The sequence below is a fragment of the Diabrotica undecimpunctata genome, chromosome 9 (genome assembly GCF_040954645.1).
Source record: "Diabrotica undecimpunctata isolate CICGRU chromosome 9, icDiaUnde3, whole genome shotgun sequence".
NCBI classification, from domain to species: Eukaryota; Metazoa; Arthropoda; class Insecta; order Coleoptera; family Chrysomelidae; genus Diabrotica; species Diabrotica undecimpunctata.
In genome coordinates this window covers 32,011,895-32,029,458 of record NC_092811.1, presented here as the reverse complement: position 1 = coordinate 32,029,458, position 17,564 = coordinate 32,011,895, and the positions used below count along the sequence as shown (strand labels likewise).

The window sequence follows — 17,564 nt, the reverse complement described above, 5'->3', positions numbered from 1 at the left end:
TAACCACAAGACAAGTAAGTTATTGTACTAAGTTTATTAGTCTAATTTATTAACTTTATTTATTATAAAAATGTTCTAACACTTAGTTTATTTAAAGTCTTTGTTTGTACAATATAACTAATTTATTTCACACTAATAATTATATAATATATTTACATTTATTACAATAGGCGTTACAATTCGAAACTCGGCGCGATATTATTTTTCAGACCGCTCTCAGCAATTAAAATTCCGCTATATGTATCAAAACAGCCGTTAGTCTGGAATCTCTCGAAGCATGTGGATGTTGACCTCGAATTGTCTCGAATGAACGGGAACCCAGACTGGTTTTATAGCGGCTCGCAGCTGTGATGACCTTTCTCAGACAGGCTTTTCAGCTGAGCGGCGAACTTACTAGAAAAGAATAGAATTAGAAATAACATGTTTACAGTTTTATGAGTCATAATATTTATCGTAACATTATTTTAGTGATAAGAACTAAAACAATAAAAGACTTAACAAAAATCCCACATTTTTAATTAAGAATGTCAAAAGTTGGAGTTTTTGGAATTTTTCAATTTTGATTATTGTCAGCATCGATTTCATTCAAATCTGGATCTGTCGATACAGTTGAGTCGGATGAAGGTAAGACCAGATGGGTCAGATGCACATGATATTCTTTGTGATAAGATTTCGCCGAAAAAAGCAGACGAGAAATCATAAGATGAACTGGTAAATACAATGAAACTACATTACAAACCTGAACCGTTGGAAATAGTGGAAAATTTAAGATTTTCACAAAGAAAACAACATGAAGGGGAAAGTGCCAACGAATATTTTACAATATGTATGGTCAAACACTTTAATTAAACTTATTTTTTTATGGTTTTCCTTTTTTATTTCGTCGCCTAGGAATGTATCCCCTCTTCATCTTCTTAAAGTGCCCTCTCCTCAATGGAGGTTGGCTACTACAATTTTAAACTCTTCTCTATCTTCAGCTGTTCAAAATTTAGCCCTGTCCATTGTCGGATGTTTCTGAGCCACGATAGTCTTTTCCTTCCTAGGCCTCTCTTTCCCTCGATTTTTCCTTTCACTATAAGTTGGGCATATTGGTACTTATTATTTCTCAGTATGTGGCCTAGGTATGATGTTTTTCTAACTTTTACTGTGTTAAAAAGTTCTCTTTCCTTGCCTATTCTATGTAGCACTTCTTCGTTTGAGGTATGCGATGTCCATGAAATTTTGAGTATTCTCTGGTAGATCCACATTTCAAAGGCCTCCAATTTATTTACGGTTGATGTTTTAAGGGTCCACGTTTCAACTGCATATAGAAGAGTCGACCAGACGTAGCATTCTGATAAACGTAGTCGAATTTCGAGTTTTATTCGAGAATCACAAAGCAGTTTTTTTATTTTTTCGAAAGATTCTCTGGCCTGTTCTATTCTCGATCTTATTTCTAGATCAGGATTTAGGCTGCTATCGATCCAACATCCCAGGTACTTAAATCTATTGACCTGTTCTAAAATGTGCCCATTTATTGTGCAAGGTTGAGGTACGTTTTAGTTTTTTCGGATTGACATCACTTTGGTTTTTTTAATGTTTATTTTCATACCAAATTGCTCACAGGTCGAGTTGGTCTTGTCGATGAGTCGTTGTAGACCTAAGTCGGAATCCGCAATTAGCACTGTATAATCGGCGTATCTGATACTGTTGATATTTACGCCATTCACATTGACTCCATCCTTGGAATCCTCCAATGCTTCTTTAAATAGAAACTCGGAGTAAAGATTAAACAGCAGAGGCGACAAAACACATCCCTGTCTAACTCCCCTCCTAATTTCTACTTCTGCGGATGTGGAACCTTCGATCCTAACTCTGGCGTTTTGGTTCCAGTACAAGTTTTTTAAGAATTTAATGTCTTTTCCATCTAAACCGACTTCTTGCAAACGTTCTAATAGTAGGTCGTGTCTTACTCTATCAAATGCTTTTTCGAAGTCTATAAAGCATATAAATATATCTTTCTGTTGGTCGTAGCATTTTTGGGCGAGAACTAGTAAACTGAACAGGGCTTCTCTCGTTCCCATGCCGGCTCTGAATCCAAACTGATCGTCTCCGATGATTGTTTCGCACTTTCTATAGATACGATTATGTACGATTTTTAGTAGGACTTTTACTGCATGACTCATAAGGCTTATCAGACGGAACTCATTGCAGTGTTGTGGGTTTGGCTTTTTTGGTAGTGGGATGAATATTGACTCCAGCCAATCTTGGGGTATTTTGCCTGTATCCCCTCTAATCCCGTATAAATTACCATTCCATATTCACGGGTAATGTATTCGCGGTATATTTACGGAACATCTACCCCGCGAATAAAGAGCTTCTACTTTTAGGGTTTTCTAATAGAATAAAGCTTTAATTCATTCATATAAGAACGAACATTAATCTGGAGACAGTATTAGAACAGAAGCTAAAGAAGAGGAAAGTGATGATGGTAAATATATAGAAATCACAAAAGAAGATATAGAGTTATCTAAAATCAAAACATTTTAAAAAATAATAAAATTCTAATACCCTGTTATTTTCTTGTTCCACCACTGGTATACGATGTATATCTGTTTATTACCTTTCACCTATTGATATTTATCAAAACACATCAAGTGTCCACCAAACAGATACTGCAGCTCATTTCGTGTTTGTAAATAAAGACTGTCATTTAGATAAGTCTGAATGAAATATTTTCAATATTTAATAGTATTAATCTTTCCTGACACCTACTGTTTATTTATAATGTATGAGGTCGTCTGATCACAAACCGATTCTTACATTTCACAAATTTCATTTGTTTTATATCAGATATGAAGATTTCCTTCATGCTATATGCCTGATTTGACATTTGATAAAAATCAAATAATAAAAGGGACGTACCTTACATTGTCATCATTTCTCTTCAGAATTTTAATTTTTATTCAGTTGTCATTGAAAGAAGCCTTGAAAAAGTGAATAAAATTAAACAGGTACATTTCTAAAAATCCAAAAGCGATAACGACGACATTATCTAATAATATAAATTTAATATTTATGAATTATGTTTAATCAAGTTAGTTCATTTATAGTACGACAATAAATTGGGGAGGGTGATGCATTAATGTAACATAATCTACTAATTGAAGCGTTTATTTGAAAAACAACACATGTCCATTTTTTGCAAATTCACTTATTTACGACCCAGATACTCCAAATAAACCCTGAGAGCCGTTTCGATTTATTTTGCTTACCCTATCTCCACCCCAATAGTTTCTGTTCCCAATTTTCAACCCCCTTTAATAATACCCTATGTGGTAGGCAAAATAATTCGTTATACGATTAATAAACAGACTTCATTTTTTTGAAAATGGACCTATAGGCGATCGCTCAGCTTGGAAATAGGTTGACAGATTCAGCGGCGGCCGGCCAGGTGAAGTAGGTGAAGGTGAGGTTCACCAAAAAAATATAATTAAATTGAGACAAATAAATAAAAAATGAAAGCAACATTATTATATCTAAATTCTGAAATCAATTATTTATTCTCTTTTAATTAATCTAAAAATTAAAAAGACAACTAGCTTTATTAGCGGTACGTACTTGAAGGTCAAGTCCTGACCTGTGTCACTAGCCGTGTACTGAATCTTAGTATTCAGGAATAGGTGAATATATTATTTGGAATGCAAAATGCATGTGCATTAGCGTTGACGGTTGCCATGGCAACGTGACGTCAGCCTATCCTTAGTGATAGCTGAGAAAACTGGTGAGTGCAGTTCCGTCTATAAATATATTATTCGTCTTCACCCACTGTTGGTTGGCATTCCTATTTTTCGGAAATTTCTCTCAGCGACAATATTTTGAAATTAAGTCTATTATATAGATATTTTTTATATAGTATAGTGTATAGTATTTATTAGTGTAAAGTATTAATTTTATTTGTTTAGTGCACTTTATTAATAGGTACATTTCTCTGTGGTTTGTTTCGGATTTCGGATATAAAGTGTTCTCGTGGATTTCGATTGGACAAAAATAATTTTAGACAGACATAAATCCAAGTAATGACTTCTTCTTCTTCTTCCTATGCTGTCTCCATTAACGGAGGTTGGCGACCACATTTCTAAAAGTTTCTTTGTCTTTTGCAACGTGGAATAATTCGTCTACAGTCATGTTTATCCAGTCTCGAATATTTCGCAGCCATGATTTCCTCTTTCTACTTATTCCCTTTTTGCCATCGACTCTACCCTGCATGATGACCTGCAGAAGACTATATTAAATGGTGGGTAAATTAATGACTTGGTGTGTATTATATGAAAGACTCCGTTTAGGCATTGGAAAAATGAAGATAAAACGGATGTTCTTTTACATGGTCGACCAACCAGTATTTTAAACATCTGCGTCTGATCCAGAATAATCGGCTGCAATCATCATATGACTCAGACTGGGCGGCTGAATCGAAACTCACCAACCCGCTGAAGCAGGGAGCCGCCGCTGGACAGATTCATTGGCAGACTTCTTCGGGATTGTATACTTAGTAATTTTTGTTAAAAACTTTTCATTTGTAAATACTTTCATTTTATTTTTTATTCGCTAGACTAATAGTAGGTATGTAGATGTAGAAAGGTACCAAAAAGCAAGAACGGTTAACTAGATTTTTAATGACCAATTCTTCGTAAAAGTTTATCTTCCGTAAAAGTTTACAGAGCAATAAGGTCGATAATCGCTCGTAATCCCCACACTTACGTCACAGCCACGTGCTGCGGTAACAGACATATTTGGACGATGGAACTATCCTTCTATACTTCATCTAATTTACATTCCGTTGCACGTCATCGGCGTCATAGCCCGTGAGGTCACATGATACCAACACGAAATATTTAGGCGGTAGGTGTGTTCTTTTTCTAGAAACACTTTGCCGAGTACACTGGCATTACAGCCACTAGACATATTTTATTTATGTTATGTTAGTACATATAGAATTGTATTAGCTTTGGATATAAAATTATTTACTGGCTTTCAATCAGCCTGCATAAAAAAATGGGGTGTACCCAGTATCTCCCAATGTCTTCTCTCGGGTCTTTTTTGCTGTCGGTATAAAATTATCAAACAATAAATGAACAATAATATTACTCAAATATTGAAAGAAGCTGAAAAGAAATACTGTCCTCGTCCTGAAAACAATAACAAAAAATTAAGCCACAACACAAAACATCTTCTAGAGGAAAGAAGAAAACTTCTGTTTAGGGAAAATCAGGATCATAACCAAAATGAACTAAGAATTTTAAATAAGAAAATTAAAAAGGAAGTTAGAAAAGATCTGAGACGATACAATACGATGGAAATAACTAGAGTAATAGAAAAAAACAAAAGCTTGAAAGTACTCAGACAGAGCATGTCCATTGGAAGAAAAAACGTCCACAAATTAAGAAATGAACAGGGGCAAATCATTGAGGATAGAGTTCAAATTATGAACACGATAGGGAGTTTTTATAGACAACTATACAAAGAACAGCAATATAACCGGAGTGGATCATTACCAAAGATAATCAATCAGGGATCTGAAATTTTACCGGACGTAACACCCAATGAAGTTCGAAGGTCAGTGCAAGAAATTAAAAACAATAAGTCCCCCGGATGCGATGAAATAGTGGCAGATGCCTTGAAAGTGGCTGGAAAAAGATTATGACAGGTCCTTGCCAAACTATTCACTAGATGTTTGCAGGAAGCAATAACACCAACCCAGTGGTATACCGCAGAAATTATCATACTTCATAAAAAAGGGGATGCTACCAACCTCAGGAATTACAGGCCCATAAGTCTACTTTCACATATTTATAAACTATTTACAAAAATAATTACGAAACGACTAGAAAATAAATTGGAATTTTATCAGCCCATAGAACAGGCGGGTTTTAGAAAAGGCTATGGAACAAACGATCACCTACTGGTAATAAAAAATCTTGTAGAAAAATGCAGTGAATATAATAAACCACTAGCTTTAATATTTGTCGACTATGAAAAGGCATTCGACACCGTAAATCAACAAAAAATGTTGGAAGCCTTGACAGAATGCCGAATTGACTATCGGTATATAAATATAATTAAACACATATACCAAAACGCAACAGCCAGTGTTAGAGTGGGTGATCGTCAATTCCCGATACAACGTGGAGTACGCCAGGGGGACACCATATCGCCGAAGTTGTTCACTACGCTTTTGGAATATATATGTAAAAGGGCAAAACTGACCGACAAGGGCATAAACATAAACGGAGAAAAGCTTAGCCATCTAAGGTTTGCACTTTGCAGATGACATTGTACTAATAGCTGATAGGATAGATGAGGCCAAAGAACTTTTAAATCAGCTCTACCTTTCCTCGCTAGAAGGGGGATTGAAACTAAATATATCTAAAACCCAGATGATGTCAAATCTTGTAGTCAGCGAAGATATTGCGTAGGAACAAGATCCATAGACCAGGTAATGGCCTATAAATACCTAGGTCATGAGATCCGCATAGGAAAAGATAAACAAACCGTTGAGCTTCTCCGTCGTATAAGACTGACTTGGGCAGCCTTCGGCAAGCTGAACCATATTGTCAAATCGTCTGATATACCAATATGGCTTAAAAGAAAAACGTTTAATCAGTGTGTTTTGCCAGTGTTAACTTACGATGCGGAAACGTTGACCATGACAAGGAGAATAGTTCAAAAGATCCGTGTGTGTCAAAGGACGATGGAGCGTGCTATGTTGGGCGTTTCACTACGAGACAAGATCCCAAATCGCCAGCTACGACAAAGAACAGGAGTGGCTGATGCAGTAGAGAGAGTAGCAACACTGAAATGGAACTGGGCAGGTCACGTGGCTCGAATGACAGATAATAGATGGACAAAGCGGATACTGGAATGGAGACCAAGAGATGATGAATTCCGAAGCAGAAGTCGTCCACCAACACGTTGGACTGACGATCTAAAACGTTGTCATAGGAATTGGATGCAAGAGGCACAAGATCAAAATAGATGGAAAATTATGAGGGAGATCTATGTCCAGCAATGGATAAGCGAAGATTGAATGATGATAAAATCATCGTTGTTGCTGTTTCTACATCCATCTTCGACAAATGTAACCTCGAGCCAGAGGCCCTCGTGTTTGAACGATAGTCGCCCTCGGGCATAAACATTTACTTAATACATATACCTCATCTAATTTACTTACCTTTGCACGTTGTTTTCGCGTAATCCGCGTCATAGCCCGTGAGGTCACATGATACCAACACGAAATATTTAGGCGGTAGGTGTGTTCTTTTTTAGAATCACTTTGCCGAGTACACTGGCATTACAGCCACTAGACATATTTTATTATATACGCGTAGAAATAATATTTAAAGATTTCTATTAATAAGGAACAAGGAAAAGACAGTTAAGATTTTATTTCACGTATAGGGAGCTTGCGCATCCGTTTATACGTATTTCAGCCCAATAGGCATCATCAGAACGGCTTTCGCAAGCGCTCTGAACGTGAAATAATTCTTCTCTGTCTTAGGAAGCAACTATAACATGGCTTCGTATAGACGCAATGTAGCGACATCTGATAATAAAATCGTAGACTAATTTTCGAAACCAAATTCAAGAATTCCGCTTTAATCTGTGCCTTCTAAGAATTGCAAGGCAAAAACAGACGTTGATAAAGGTGTTAAGAGAGACATGGGGAATCTAAAACTTGCATTCCACAACATATCTTTTCAACTAAGCAAAATTCTTAGCGAATTGGTTTCTAGTACTCGTACAGAGTATATCGAAATAACAAGGAAAAGACAGTTAAGATTTTATTTCACGTATAGGGAGCTTGCGCATCCGTTTATACGTATTTCAGCCCAATAGGCATCATCAGAACGGCTTTCGCAAGCGCTCTGAACGTGAAATAATTCTTCTCTGTCTTAGGAAGCAACTATAACATGGCTTCGTATAGACGCAATGTAGCGACATCTGATAATAAAATCGTAGACTAATTTTCGAAACCAAATTCAAGAATTCCGCTTTAATCTGTGCCTTCTAAGAATTGCAAGGCAAAAACAGACGTTGATAAAGGTGTTAAGAGAGACATGGGGAATCTAAAACTTGCATTCCACAACATATCTTTTCAACTAAGCAAAATTCTTAGCGAATTGGTTTCTAGTACTCGTACAGAGTATATCGAAATAACAAGGAAAAGACAGTTAAGATTTTATTTCACGTATAGGGAGCTTCTATTAATGTTAACTTAAAAAAATACACAACAATATGTTTCATTTAATTTGTATAAATGCATTATAAAGCGTTTTTATGAAGAACATTTGTTCGGAACACACTGTAACTGTAATCGAACGAAGGTGAAATTTTGGCATAAATTGGTAACACTTATTTGACAGTTGCGGTGTTAAGACTTTAGTTTTGTTTTTATTATTTACTATTAATTAAACTATGTTGTTTTTTAAACAAGCGGCTCAAATTGTTTTTAACAAGATTATTTTTGAACTCTTGTTTTGTTTCTATTTATTTATATTAAATATTAATTTATTTAATTTATTTAATTATGTGACCTATTTGATTTAAAATGGATTCAGGAATTTTTTATACTTTGGCAACTATGTCAACTTCGATCTCTGACGTAGATAATGACGTGCAACGGTATGTAAATTAGATGAACTGTATGTTAAGCGTTCTTGACCAAAAGGGGCGAGCGGTGAACTACTGGAGAGTAAAGCAAAGGTGAGCGGGTCATCGTATCTTGCAGGTACCGCTACCGGGTTAAAACCGCTGCTTATTGTATAAAATCATTAATGACTAAAAAAGTGAACTATTTTCGGTTACGTTCGTTGAAATGAAAATATTTTAATTCATATCCACCGTCTGTACAACGATGACTCCCAATAGAAAGAAGAATATCTGACCAGTGGCGCACCCAGAGGAGGGGTTTTGGAGGTTAAATCCCCCCCAGGGCCCTATTCCGATACTGTTACACATGTTAAGGACTCAAATTGGAGGTAGGTGCGCTACTGTATCTGACAAGGTTTCATGTTTATTTGGAAATCATATGTAATAAAACACAAAACTAAATACGAAATAATTTTATTTTAAATATATACTCTGGTTTACTTACATCTACATAGCTATATGTATTTTTTTAAAAGTGAAAAATTTATAAATAAATTGTAATGCCAGCTTGCACCATAAATAGTTCATATGTAATAATTACTGCGGCCATCTACAACAAATTTTTTAAAGTTAAAACATTCAAAACTAAAATATTGCTTAATGGCACACTACAAAATGTATATGAAGCATGTTGGGAGAAAAAAGGGGATGTCAATAAATGTGTGAAATTTAGTTAAATACGTAGTCTTGTAGATTTTAACAAATACGAAAGAGAAAACGATATTTGTCCACGCGTAATTGGGTAAAAACAATGATTGCCAATTGTCACCCAAGCAATATCGCTTGCCACGCCTGCGTGTCACGTGTATATTTTTCGTGATTAGATTGGTTAGTTTGTTTACAAACAACAGAAAAGCTGATTGTTTTGTGCCAAAAATTATTATTATACAGTATTGTTCAGTGTGAGTTCAATATAATATTATCTTATAATGGCTAATAGTATATGAAGGAATCCAAGAACAGGGTTTGTGGCATAGGCGCTACAACTTTGAGTTATATAGAAGTTTTGGGGAACCTGACGTTGTAAAATGTATTAAATTAGCACGCCTTCGATGGATAGGACATATAATTAGGCGAGATGAAGATGCAACGATCAGAAAAATTTTCGACCGAAGAGGACTAGTGGAAAGACGAGCCAGAGGAAGACCAAAACTTAGGTATCAAGATAACATAGAGGAGGATCTAAAATCCATCGGAATTAAAGCATGGAGAAGAGTTGCCAGAGACAGGGGCGAATAGAAGATTGTTCTGAAGAAGGCTTTGGCTCATAACGAGCTGTAATGCTACTGATGATGTATGGCTAATAGGGAAAAGCCTGATGGAAAAAAGAAAAATGTACGAGGTTATGAAGAAAATAAGGTTACGATCCAACGGATTTCGATCGTATTCTAGATTATTTCAACTTATTATTATTGCATGACGAGCAAAATTTGTAGCTTTGTTCTTTAATAACCCTAATAAATGTACAGAAACGACTATCAAGGGCAAAAAATAAGAATGAGGCAAAGTTTCACAACTCAAGTTATCTGTGCAGAGTACGAATAAATCCTGATTGGGACGACAATGATGATTCAATAACACAAAATATCACAGAAACTCTTTGTCTTAAGTATTTGTTTTGCAGTACACGGGATTACTGCAAGTAAACTTCAACATTTACAGAAATCGTTAAAGAGGGCAGGTTTTGCACCCAAAGATAGAAATAGTGGAAACAATTATAGAAAATTAAAACCAGGTATTCTAGAGACTGTTCGTTCACATATTGAATCTTTTAAAGCGTGACAAAGTCGTTACAATCTACGTGACAATCAATCTAAGACCTATCTATCTGAAACTTTAAATATACGGAAAATGTTTTTGCTGTTTCAAGAAAAATATCCGGAAATTAAAGTTGCTTACCAGACATATCGAGACATTTTTAGAAGTGAAGTTTTGGATATCCGCGTACTGACACATGCAGTGAATCTGACAAATTCAATGCAAAAATGAAAGCTGCAGAGAATAGTGAATATAGTGATGAACTTTCTAAACTCACAATCGCTCGGTCCAAATCTTTTATGATAGGAAAATGACAGACAAAATAAGAGCACGAACAGATGCCACATTTGAGGCGACAACTTTGACAATGAGTGATAAAAACAAGGCAACACATGATCCAACCGTGAAAAGCAAGTCTACGGCGTTGAAACGAATGACAGGTAAGTACCTTTTTATAAAATATGTTTTATGATATTAAAAAAGTATTAATTTTCAGAAGAACAAAATTCTGCTTGTTCATTGGCGGATTAACACCTCTATTAAAGGTTATCACTCCATCTTTTGCGCGGTCGCCCGATACTTCTCCTGTCGATTGGTGACTTATCTCTTGCTATTTTGACGACACGGGTCTCCTCCATTCTGCTTATGTAGTTGTTCCATTATTTTTTTTTTCCATTTAGTGTCCATTGTCACTGTATATTACAAATACTCAGCGTATTTATGTAATTCTTCTGAGTACTCTCATCTCTGCCGTTTCCAGTAGCCTTTGTATTGTGGCTATCTGTCGGGTCTTGTTTCTGAAGCATATGTCATTATTGATCTTACTCTGATGGTCTCAGTGTTAATGGGTCTGTTTCGCCATATAGTGTTATTAAGGCATCATACCAGTCTACTTGATTTTTGTACTTGATCTCTCACTTCTTTGTCCAGTTCTCCATTGATGGACAGTGTAATTCCAAGGTATTTTATTTCCATTTCTTGTTCAATACTGATGCCATAAATTTCTATTTTACATTTGATTGGTTCTTTGCAGATTACTATTGTTCTAGTTTTCTGAAAAGAGATTGTCATATTAAATTCTTTTCCTCTTATTTTAAATCTGTGGACCAGTCTTTGCAGACTATCTTCATCTTGAGCTATCAATATTGAGTCTTCTGCGAAACAGAGTATTTTTATTTGTGTGTTTCCCATTCTGTATTATCTTCATTTGTTAACGCTTTTGATGATTTCATCCATTATTAAATTGAAGAGCATGGGGCTCAATGAGTCCCCTTGTTTTATTCCGCTGCCTGTTTCTATAGGTTCTGTACGTTGTCCATCTATTCTGACTTCCATTTTTGTTGTTTTAGTAGATGCTTTTAATTGTTTCTATGATATTTTGGGGAACTTCTCTATTATACAAAAGATTGATTACATTTTTGAGCCTTACTCTGTCAAAGGCTTTCTTTAAGTCAAAGACACAGGAATGCTATTCTATTATACTCAGTAATTTGCTTTTTGATGAATATTGTATCTGCGCACGATCTTCCAGTACGAAAACCTGTTATTGATCTGCAAAACTTATCCCCTGATTCTTTATTTCTCGTAAAATTGTAGTTATAAGTTTTAGGATAGTATTTAACAAGTTTATACCTCTGTAGTTTTCTGGCAGTTTATTATCTCCTTTTTTGAATAGTAGAATTAGTTTGCTCGTTATCCATTCTTCCGGTATTTTATTGTGTTTTATAATTTTGTTAATTAATGTTCTTCTAAGTTTTCTTCTAAGTCTTGTTGGAATTCATTCATTTTGAGGACTTTAGTGACATGATTTTCTTTAGGAGTCTCCTTTTAAGGACTTAAAGACGAAGTCTGACGTTTAATACTAGGAGTTAATAGTCACTTCTAACATCTGCGCCCGAGTATGTTTTACAGTTAATGGCCGAGGATTTTCATCTTTATCTTATTAGAATGTAATCTATTTGATTTCTTGTCCGTCCATTTGGGCTACGCCATGTGTACAATCTACGTGGGTTTTTCTGCCTCAGTAAATTACTGCCCAATACTCGTTCAATATTTTCATTAGATGACCCTGCTTCGGCTTTAAAATCTATTAGAATTGTGACTAGTTCATCATTGGGAATAACGCTAATAGTTTTTTCTGAACGACTATAGAACCTGTCAATGTCTTCATCATATGCAGCTGCTGTGACGACGACGTTGCCAGCAGTTATTTTAAGATAACCGTTACCTCTCCAATGAGTTTTTGAGAGTCCCAATGCCGAAAGCTTGTAATTGTTATTTTTTTCAAATATTTGTAGCTTTCCAGAGTTTTGGATTAATTCCTGAACAATAGAGACGTATGTACCCGCTATTCTAACATACTGTATAGTCCACAAGGAATCTACGTTCCTGTATTTGGCTGTATACCATATATTAAAAACATTTATTAAAATCCTTTGTAAAAGGTATATATTTTTTTTTAATATATACCTTTTACAAAGGATTTTAATAAATTTTTTTATACTGTATAGTGTATATGGTACCTAAAATGCAATGGCGATTTCGAATGACTAAAATAAGGACACTGAAATAAGAAAATTTACTAGGTACTTGATGGTTTGTCATTGTTTTTCTAGAGGCGACTCAATCTATTTGTTTTAGTATGTATGTATTTGTATGTATGTTTTAGAAACCAAGCCGACATTATTCGGCAACACATGCAGATACATTATACATAAGCCACCGAAGCCTTTCATCTAGAACCTCTCCCGACGTTATTCATCTTAGGCAATAGATTTTCCACCAATGTTCTAAACATTTCTGCAAAAAAAAGTGATGTACGATACAGAATTTCAGGTCCTACGAAATTCGAAACGCAGACGGCGTCGTAAAGAAATGGATGACGCAGCACGGACTGAAACTTGCGACAGAGAAAACCGAAGCCATCATTCTGAAGGGGACAAGGAACAGACAAAATATTGAATTAAAATGTGCGGGAGCATGTCTAACACCCAAGAAACAAGTAAAGTATCTAGGAGTGACATTGCACCAGAATGGAAAATAAAGGGAGCACGTGCGGGAGGTGGTCAGGAAGGCTGCGAATAGTGCGGCTGCGTTGGGGAGGATGATGCCGAACATTGGAGGACCCAAATCCAAAAGGATGAGGGTCTTACACGGTGTTGTACAGTCGATCGTCCTCTACGTGACACCAGTCTGGAGCAAGGCGGTAGAGATAACGGCCTATAGGAGTCTCATGACACTAGTGGACAGAACAAGTCTGTTGCGAGTGGCATGCGCCTACAGGACTGTGTCTACGGCAGCCTTATGGACCATCACTGGATGTGTTCCGTTGCATGTTTTGGCGGTGGAAAGAAAAGAGCTTTATGAGAGAAGAGACCCAAACCTTACTGTGACCGAAAGAAGACAGGAAAGGGAAAGGTCAGTTGAAAGATGGCAAGAAGAATGGAACAACACGGAAGATGTGGCACAGTGGACGAAAATGCTGATCCCTAACATAAGAGATTAGGTGGACTGTGGCCACGGCGGCTGGATTATTTCCTGACGCAGGTGCTCACAGGACACGGGTGTTTTAGGGCCTACCTCTATAGGATCGGAAAGGCTGATACAGATTAATGCCTATACTGTGGATACTCGGACACTGTGACACATACGATGTTAGATTGCAGCAGATGGATAGTGGAAAGGAACAGAATGGAGAGAGAGACAGGTGTGAATTTTGTAACAGTGAGAGAAATGATTGAGAGAATGATTGAAAATAAATTAGGTTGGACTAACATACACAGCTATATCCGTGCAGTGATCAAGAAAAAGGAAGAGGAAGAAAGACAGCTGGACCAAAGCTAAAGGTAAGAGTGAATGATGCTGAAATGTGAAGCTAGAAAAGTGGGTCACACTGTATGAGTTAGAATGCGTGAGTCAGACTGTGGGGAAGGAGGAAATGCCCATCTGGGAATGATGCCGAACTAGGAGCGATGAGTGTCTCCTAAGCGCTACCTGGAACAAGACAGGGAGCCTCCTTGCTGATGAATAGAGTGTGGATGTGTACGAATGGAGAATGAATGAATAAAGGTAGTGTTTCGGCAGTGATACCGGCCTTAAAGCGGCCATTCCGCTTCCGGATCGCTGGATGACAGAGGAGGGTCTGGTTTAGCACGTAGGCGTTCGGCGTAGACTAGGCGACGAGAGGGCATTTTAAAGTACCTCGCGAACTGTCGCCGGGAGTACGAAGAACGAATCCTGCACCAAAGTTAGTCAGGCGGCGTCCTGGACTGAGATGTCTTTTGAAGATTCCAGACCCCCCCCTCTATAAAGACGAAAAAAAAAGTCCTACGAAATTATAATAATATAGTGCTGTTTATATAATTTTTCCCGAAAAGACGGCAATTGCTTCGAAGTGCTTTTTGCATAAACAGTAGCTTTAATACTTACCTGAAATAATAGACCCCTAGTAACAATAAAATACTCCCCTCCAGATAATGAAGTATTTTGAGTATAGACTTGAAGAATAAACCTTTGTGACTAAAACATACAAAAAGTTTAGAAAAAAAGTTGATTGTATAATAAGTTAATTTTTTCAGCCCTCTAACTACACTTAAAGTCGTTAAGATAGATTGTTGATGATTGCAGTTCAAGTATAGTTTAGATTTACGTAAAGGCAAAATCATACATCATAGAAAATAGAAATATTTCGTGTAGAAAATTTTCTTTTCTACAAGAGTTTGTAGACTTCATACTGTATCGTATCTTCCCGCCTGTCAGTTTTTTTTTACATTCAACTATTCAAACCAAACTACCTTCAAAACTTCGTCTTTGTCTTCTCAAATAAACGCTATTCAAAACTCCCTCTTTGGTTTCTCAACTAAAAACAAGTAAATCCTTTTCCCGCTTCTCAAATAGAAGCAAATTTCAATTAACTTTATTTTTATTAAATAGTTCTTCTTCCCATGGCGCCGTCTCCTTTCGAAGGTTGGCGATCCAAATGGCAATTGTAGTTTTGGAAACTGCTGTGCGAAAGATTTCTGCGGATGAGCGGTCGAACCATCTCCTCAGGTCTTTCAGCCACGAGTTCTGGTGTCTTCCTACTGATCTTTTGCTCTGTACTTTTCCTTCCAGTATAACTTGAAGTAATTCATATCTTTCGCCTCTCAACACATTAAATAGTTACCTCAGTTAAATTCAGTGTAAGTGCATAATATATGTAAGTATGTACCTGCTATTACAATTTATACAAAAGAAGTCGACAATTTTCGTGCCAATATTTCGTAGATGCCGGTCCGACAAATTACAAGTTGCCGGATGTACAACTAAACTTTTTTCATCTATAAACCGTATTTATTTAGTTTTAAGAATTTAATATGAACCGTTGTGTATTCAAAAACATTTTATTTGAACATTTATTGTTTTTTATTATCATTCAATAGGGTGATTTGTTGGCAATTCCGATACTGCTATTTATATATATAAATCATAAGATAAAAATATTTTTACCGGAAATCTTATTTTAATTACTCTATTTTCAAATTTACTACACTATTAATAATCCGCAATTTTGCGACCTATTGGTTGCTGGTCCTTCGAGAGTTGTATCTATTTTATCTAAAAAAACATAGGAAGGTGAGAATATAGTTTTTAAATATTTGCTTTCAAATCATCGAACCAGCTACCTCAATATTTCCCCTACATTTCGTATAAAACCCGTCGGTCCATTATGTCTAAAAGAAGATTTACCTACCTCCAAATTAAACGCTTCATTTCTTAATGAGACCAAATAGCTTAAAGGTTTTTTAGACTCTAATTGAACCATAGAGCCATAGTAAATGACAAAGATTGTTCTTAATAATAATAATCCGAATGAGTACATGAAATAGCACTGATCTACAATAGTTCTTCTTGTTCTGAAAAATATGTAAAATGTAGTTCAATAAAAAAACTTACGGTATCCGCCTTACTAATAAACAGTACCGAAATTAAGAGCATCTAGTTCAAAACCGACAGCCATAGAATACAAGCGTGTTCAAATATTGCTTACTTACAAGTCGATATTAAGAGTAACAGCAATTTTGTTATTTTTGGATTTGTTTATTCAGTAAAAATTTAGTTTTAACAGTGCCATAAATTTGGATACCAAAAACTTTATTTGCGCTGGAAAACAAATGTTTTGTCCCATATAAAATTTCTACTATTTCTTGGGTATTTTGATGAGTAGAATTCAAATATGCAATCTAAAATAGTCTATTACCAGGCGCGAATACCGAGGGGTCTACAGGGCTTTTATCAAAATCTGACTCAGGTTTTATCAAAAAAAACAATAATATAGTAGCGAAGCTGAATCATGTGTTGTATATAGATGATTTGAAATGAATGGCTTCCACTCGAAATCACCTAGATTAGATGTTAAAAACTGTAGAAACCTTCTAGAATTGTATTAGTACGCACTTCGGTCTAGACAGGTGCCGTGTTTTTAATATAGTTAGAGAGAAGGTTTGCCCAAAGGATTCTGGGCTTATATAATATAGATATAGAAAAGCTTCAGCGGAGAGTACGAACACACCTCACGAAAGCACAAACACGTCATCATTGTAGTGTAGTTGAAATTAGACATTATGGATATTATAGACATTAACACGGTATTGAGGAGGAAGGGGACTTCTAAATGAGCGACATCAGAATGAAGTCAGCAAAGACTATGCCGACAATACGGCGTCGAACTATTGGTTGTCATCAGGAAAGATGTTCCCTAGAAGGGAACAGAAGGTTCCTTACTCAACATTCAGGAACAGGTTATTCCAACCAAAAATTACATGAAATATATCGTCAGAGACCCTTACCGGGAGACACCAGGCATTTGCTGCAATTGAATATAAGGAACGGCATAACTCAAATACGAAGACAATGGAGAATGGAAGGTATTCAGACAATCTCTATTATTTTATCCACTACTGAAGTCATTCCGAAGAACCTCCGAGAAAACAAAAAACCTGTGTCTAAATGAACATTTGTATAAGACCATGCAGAATGCTGTACTCTTCGCAACGTTCAGATGTGTACGAAAATTTTTGGGAGATACTCCAGCATACCTAGTCACCTAGAGCTCAATCATTATTATACCGTAGGAAGTG

General features: G+C 36.1%; 1 protein-coding gene across 1 annotated transcript in view; it reads right to left on the bottom strand.

The window, feature by feature from the left end:
• Positions 1 to 9,172: 9,172 nt before the first annotated feature.
• Positions 9,173 to 17,564, bottom strand: part of LOC140450513 (gustatory receptor for sugar taste 64f-like) — a 28,508-nt gene continuing 20,116 nt past the window's right edge. The window contains exons 5-7 of the mRNA XM_072544168.1: positions 16,178 to 16,340; positions 14,875 to 14,964; positions 9,173 to 9,238 (exon numbers count right to left, since the gene is read on the bottom strand). Coding sequence (XP_072400269.1) covers positions 9,173 to 9,238; positions 14,875 to 14,964; positions 16,178 to 16,340 — 319 coding nt within the window. The remainder of the gene's footprint in view (positions 9,239 to 14,874; positions 14,965 to 16,177; positions 16,341 to 17,564) is intronic.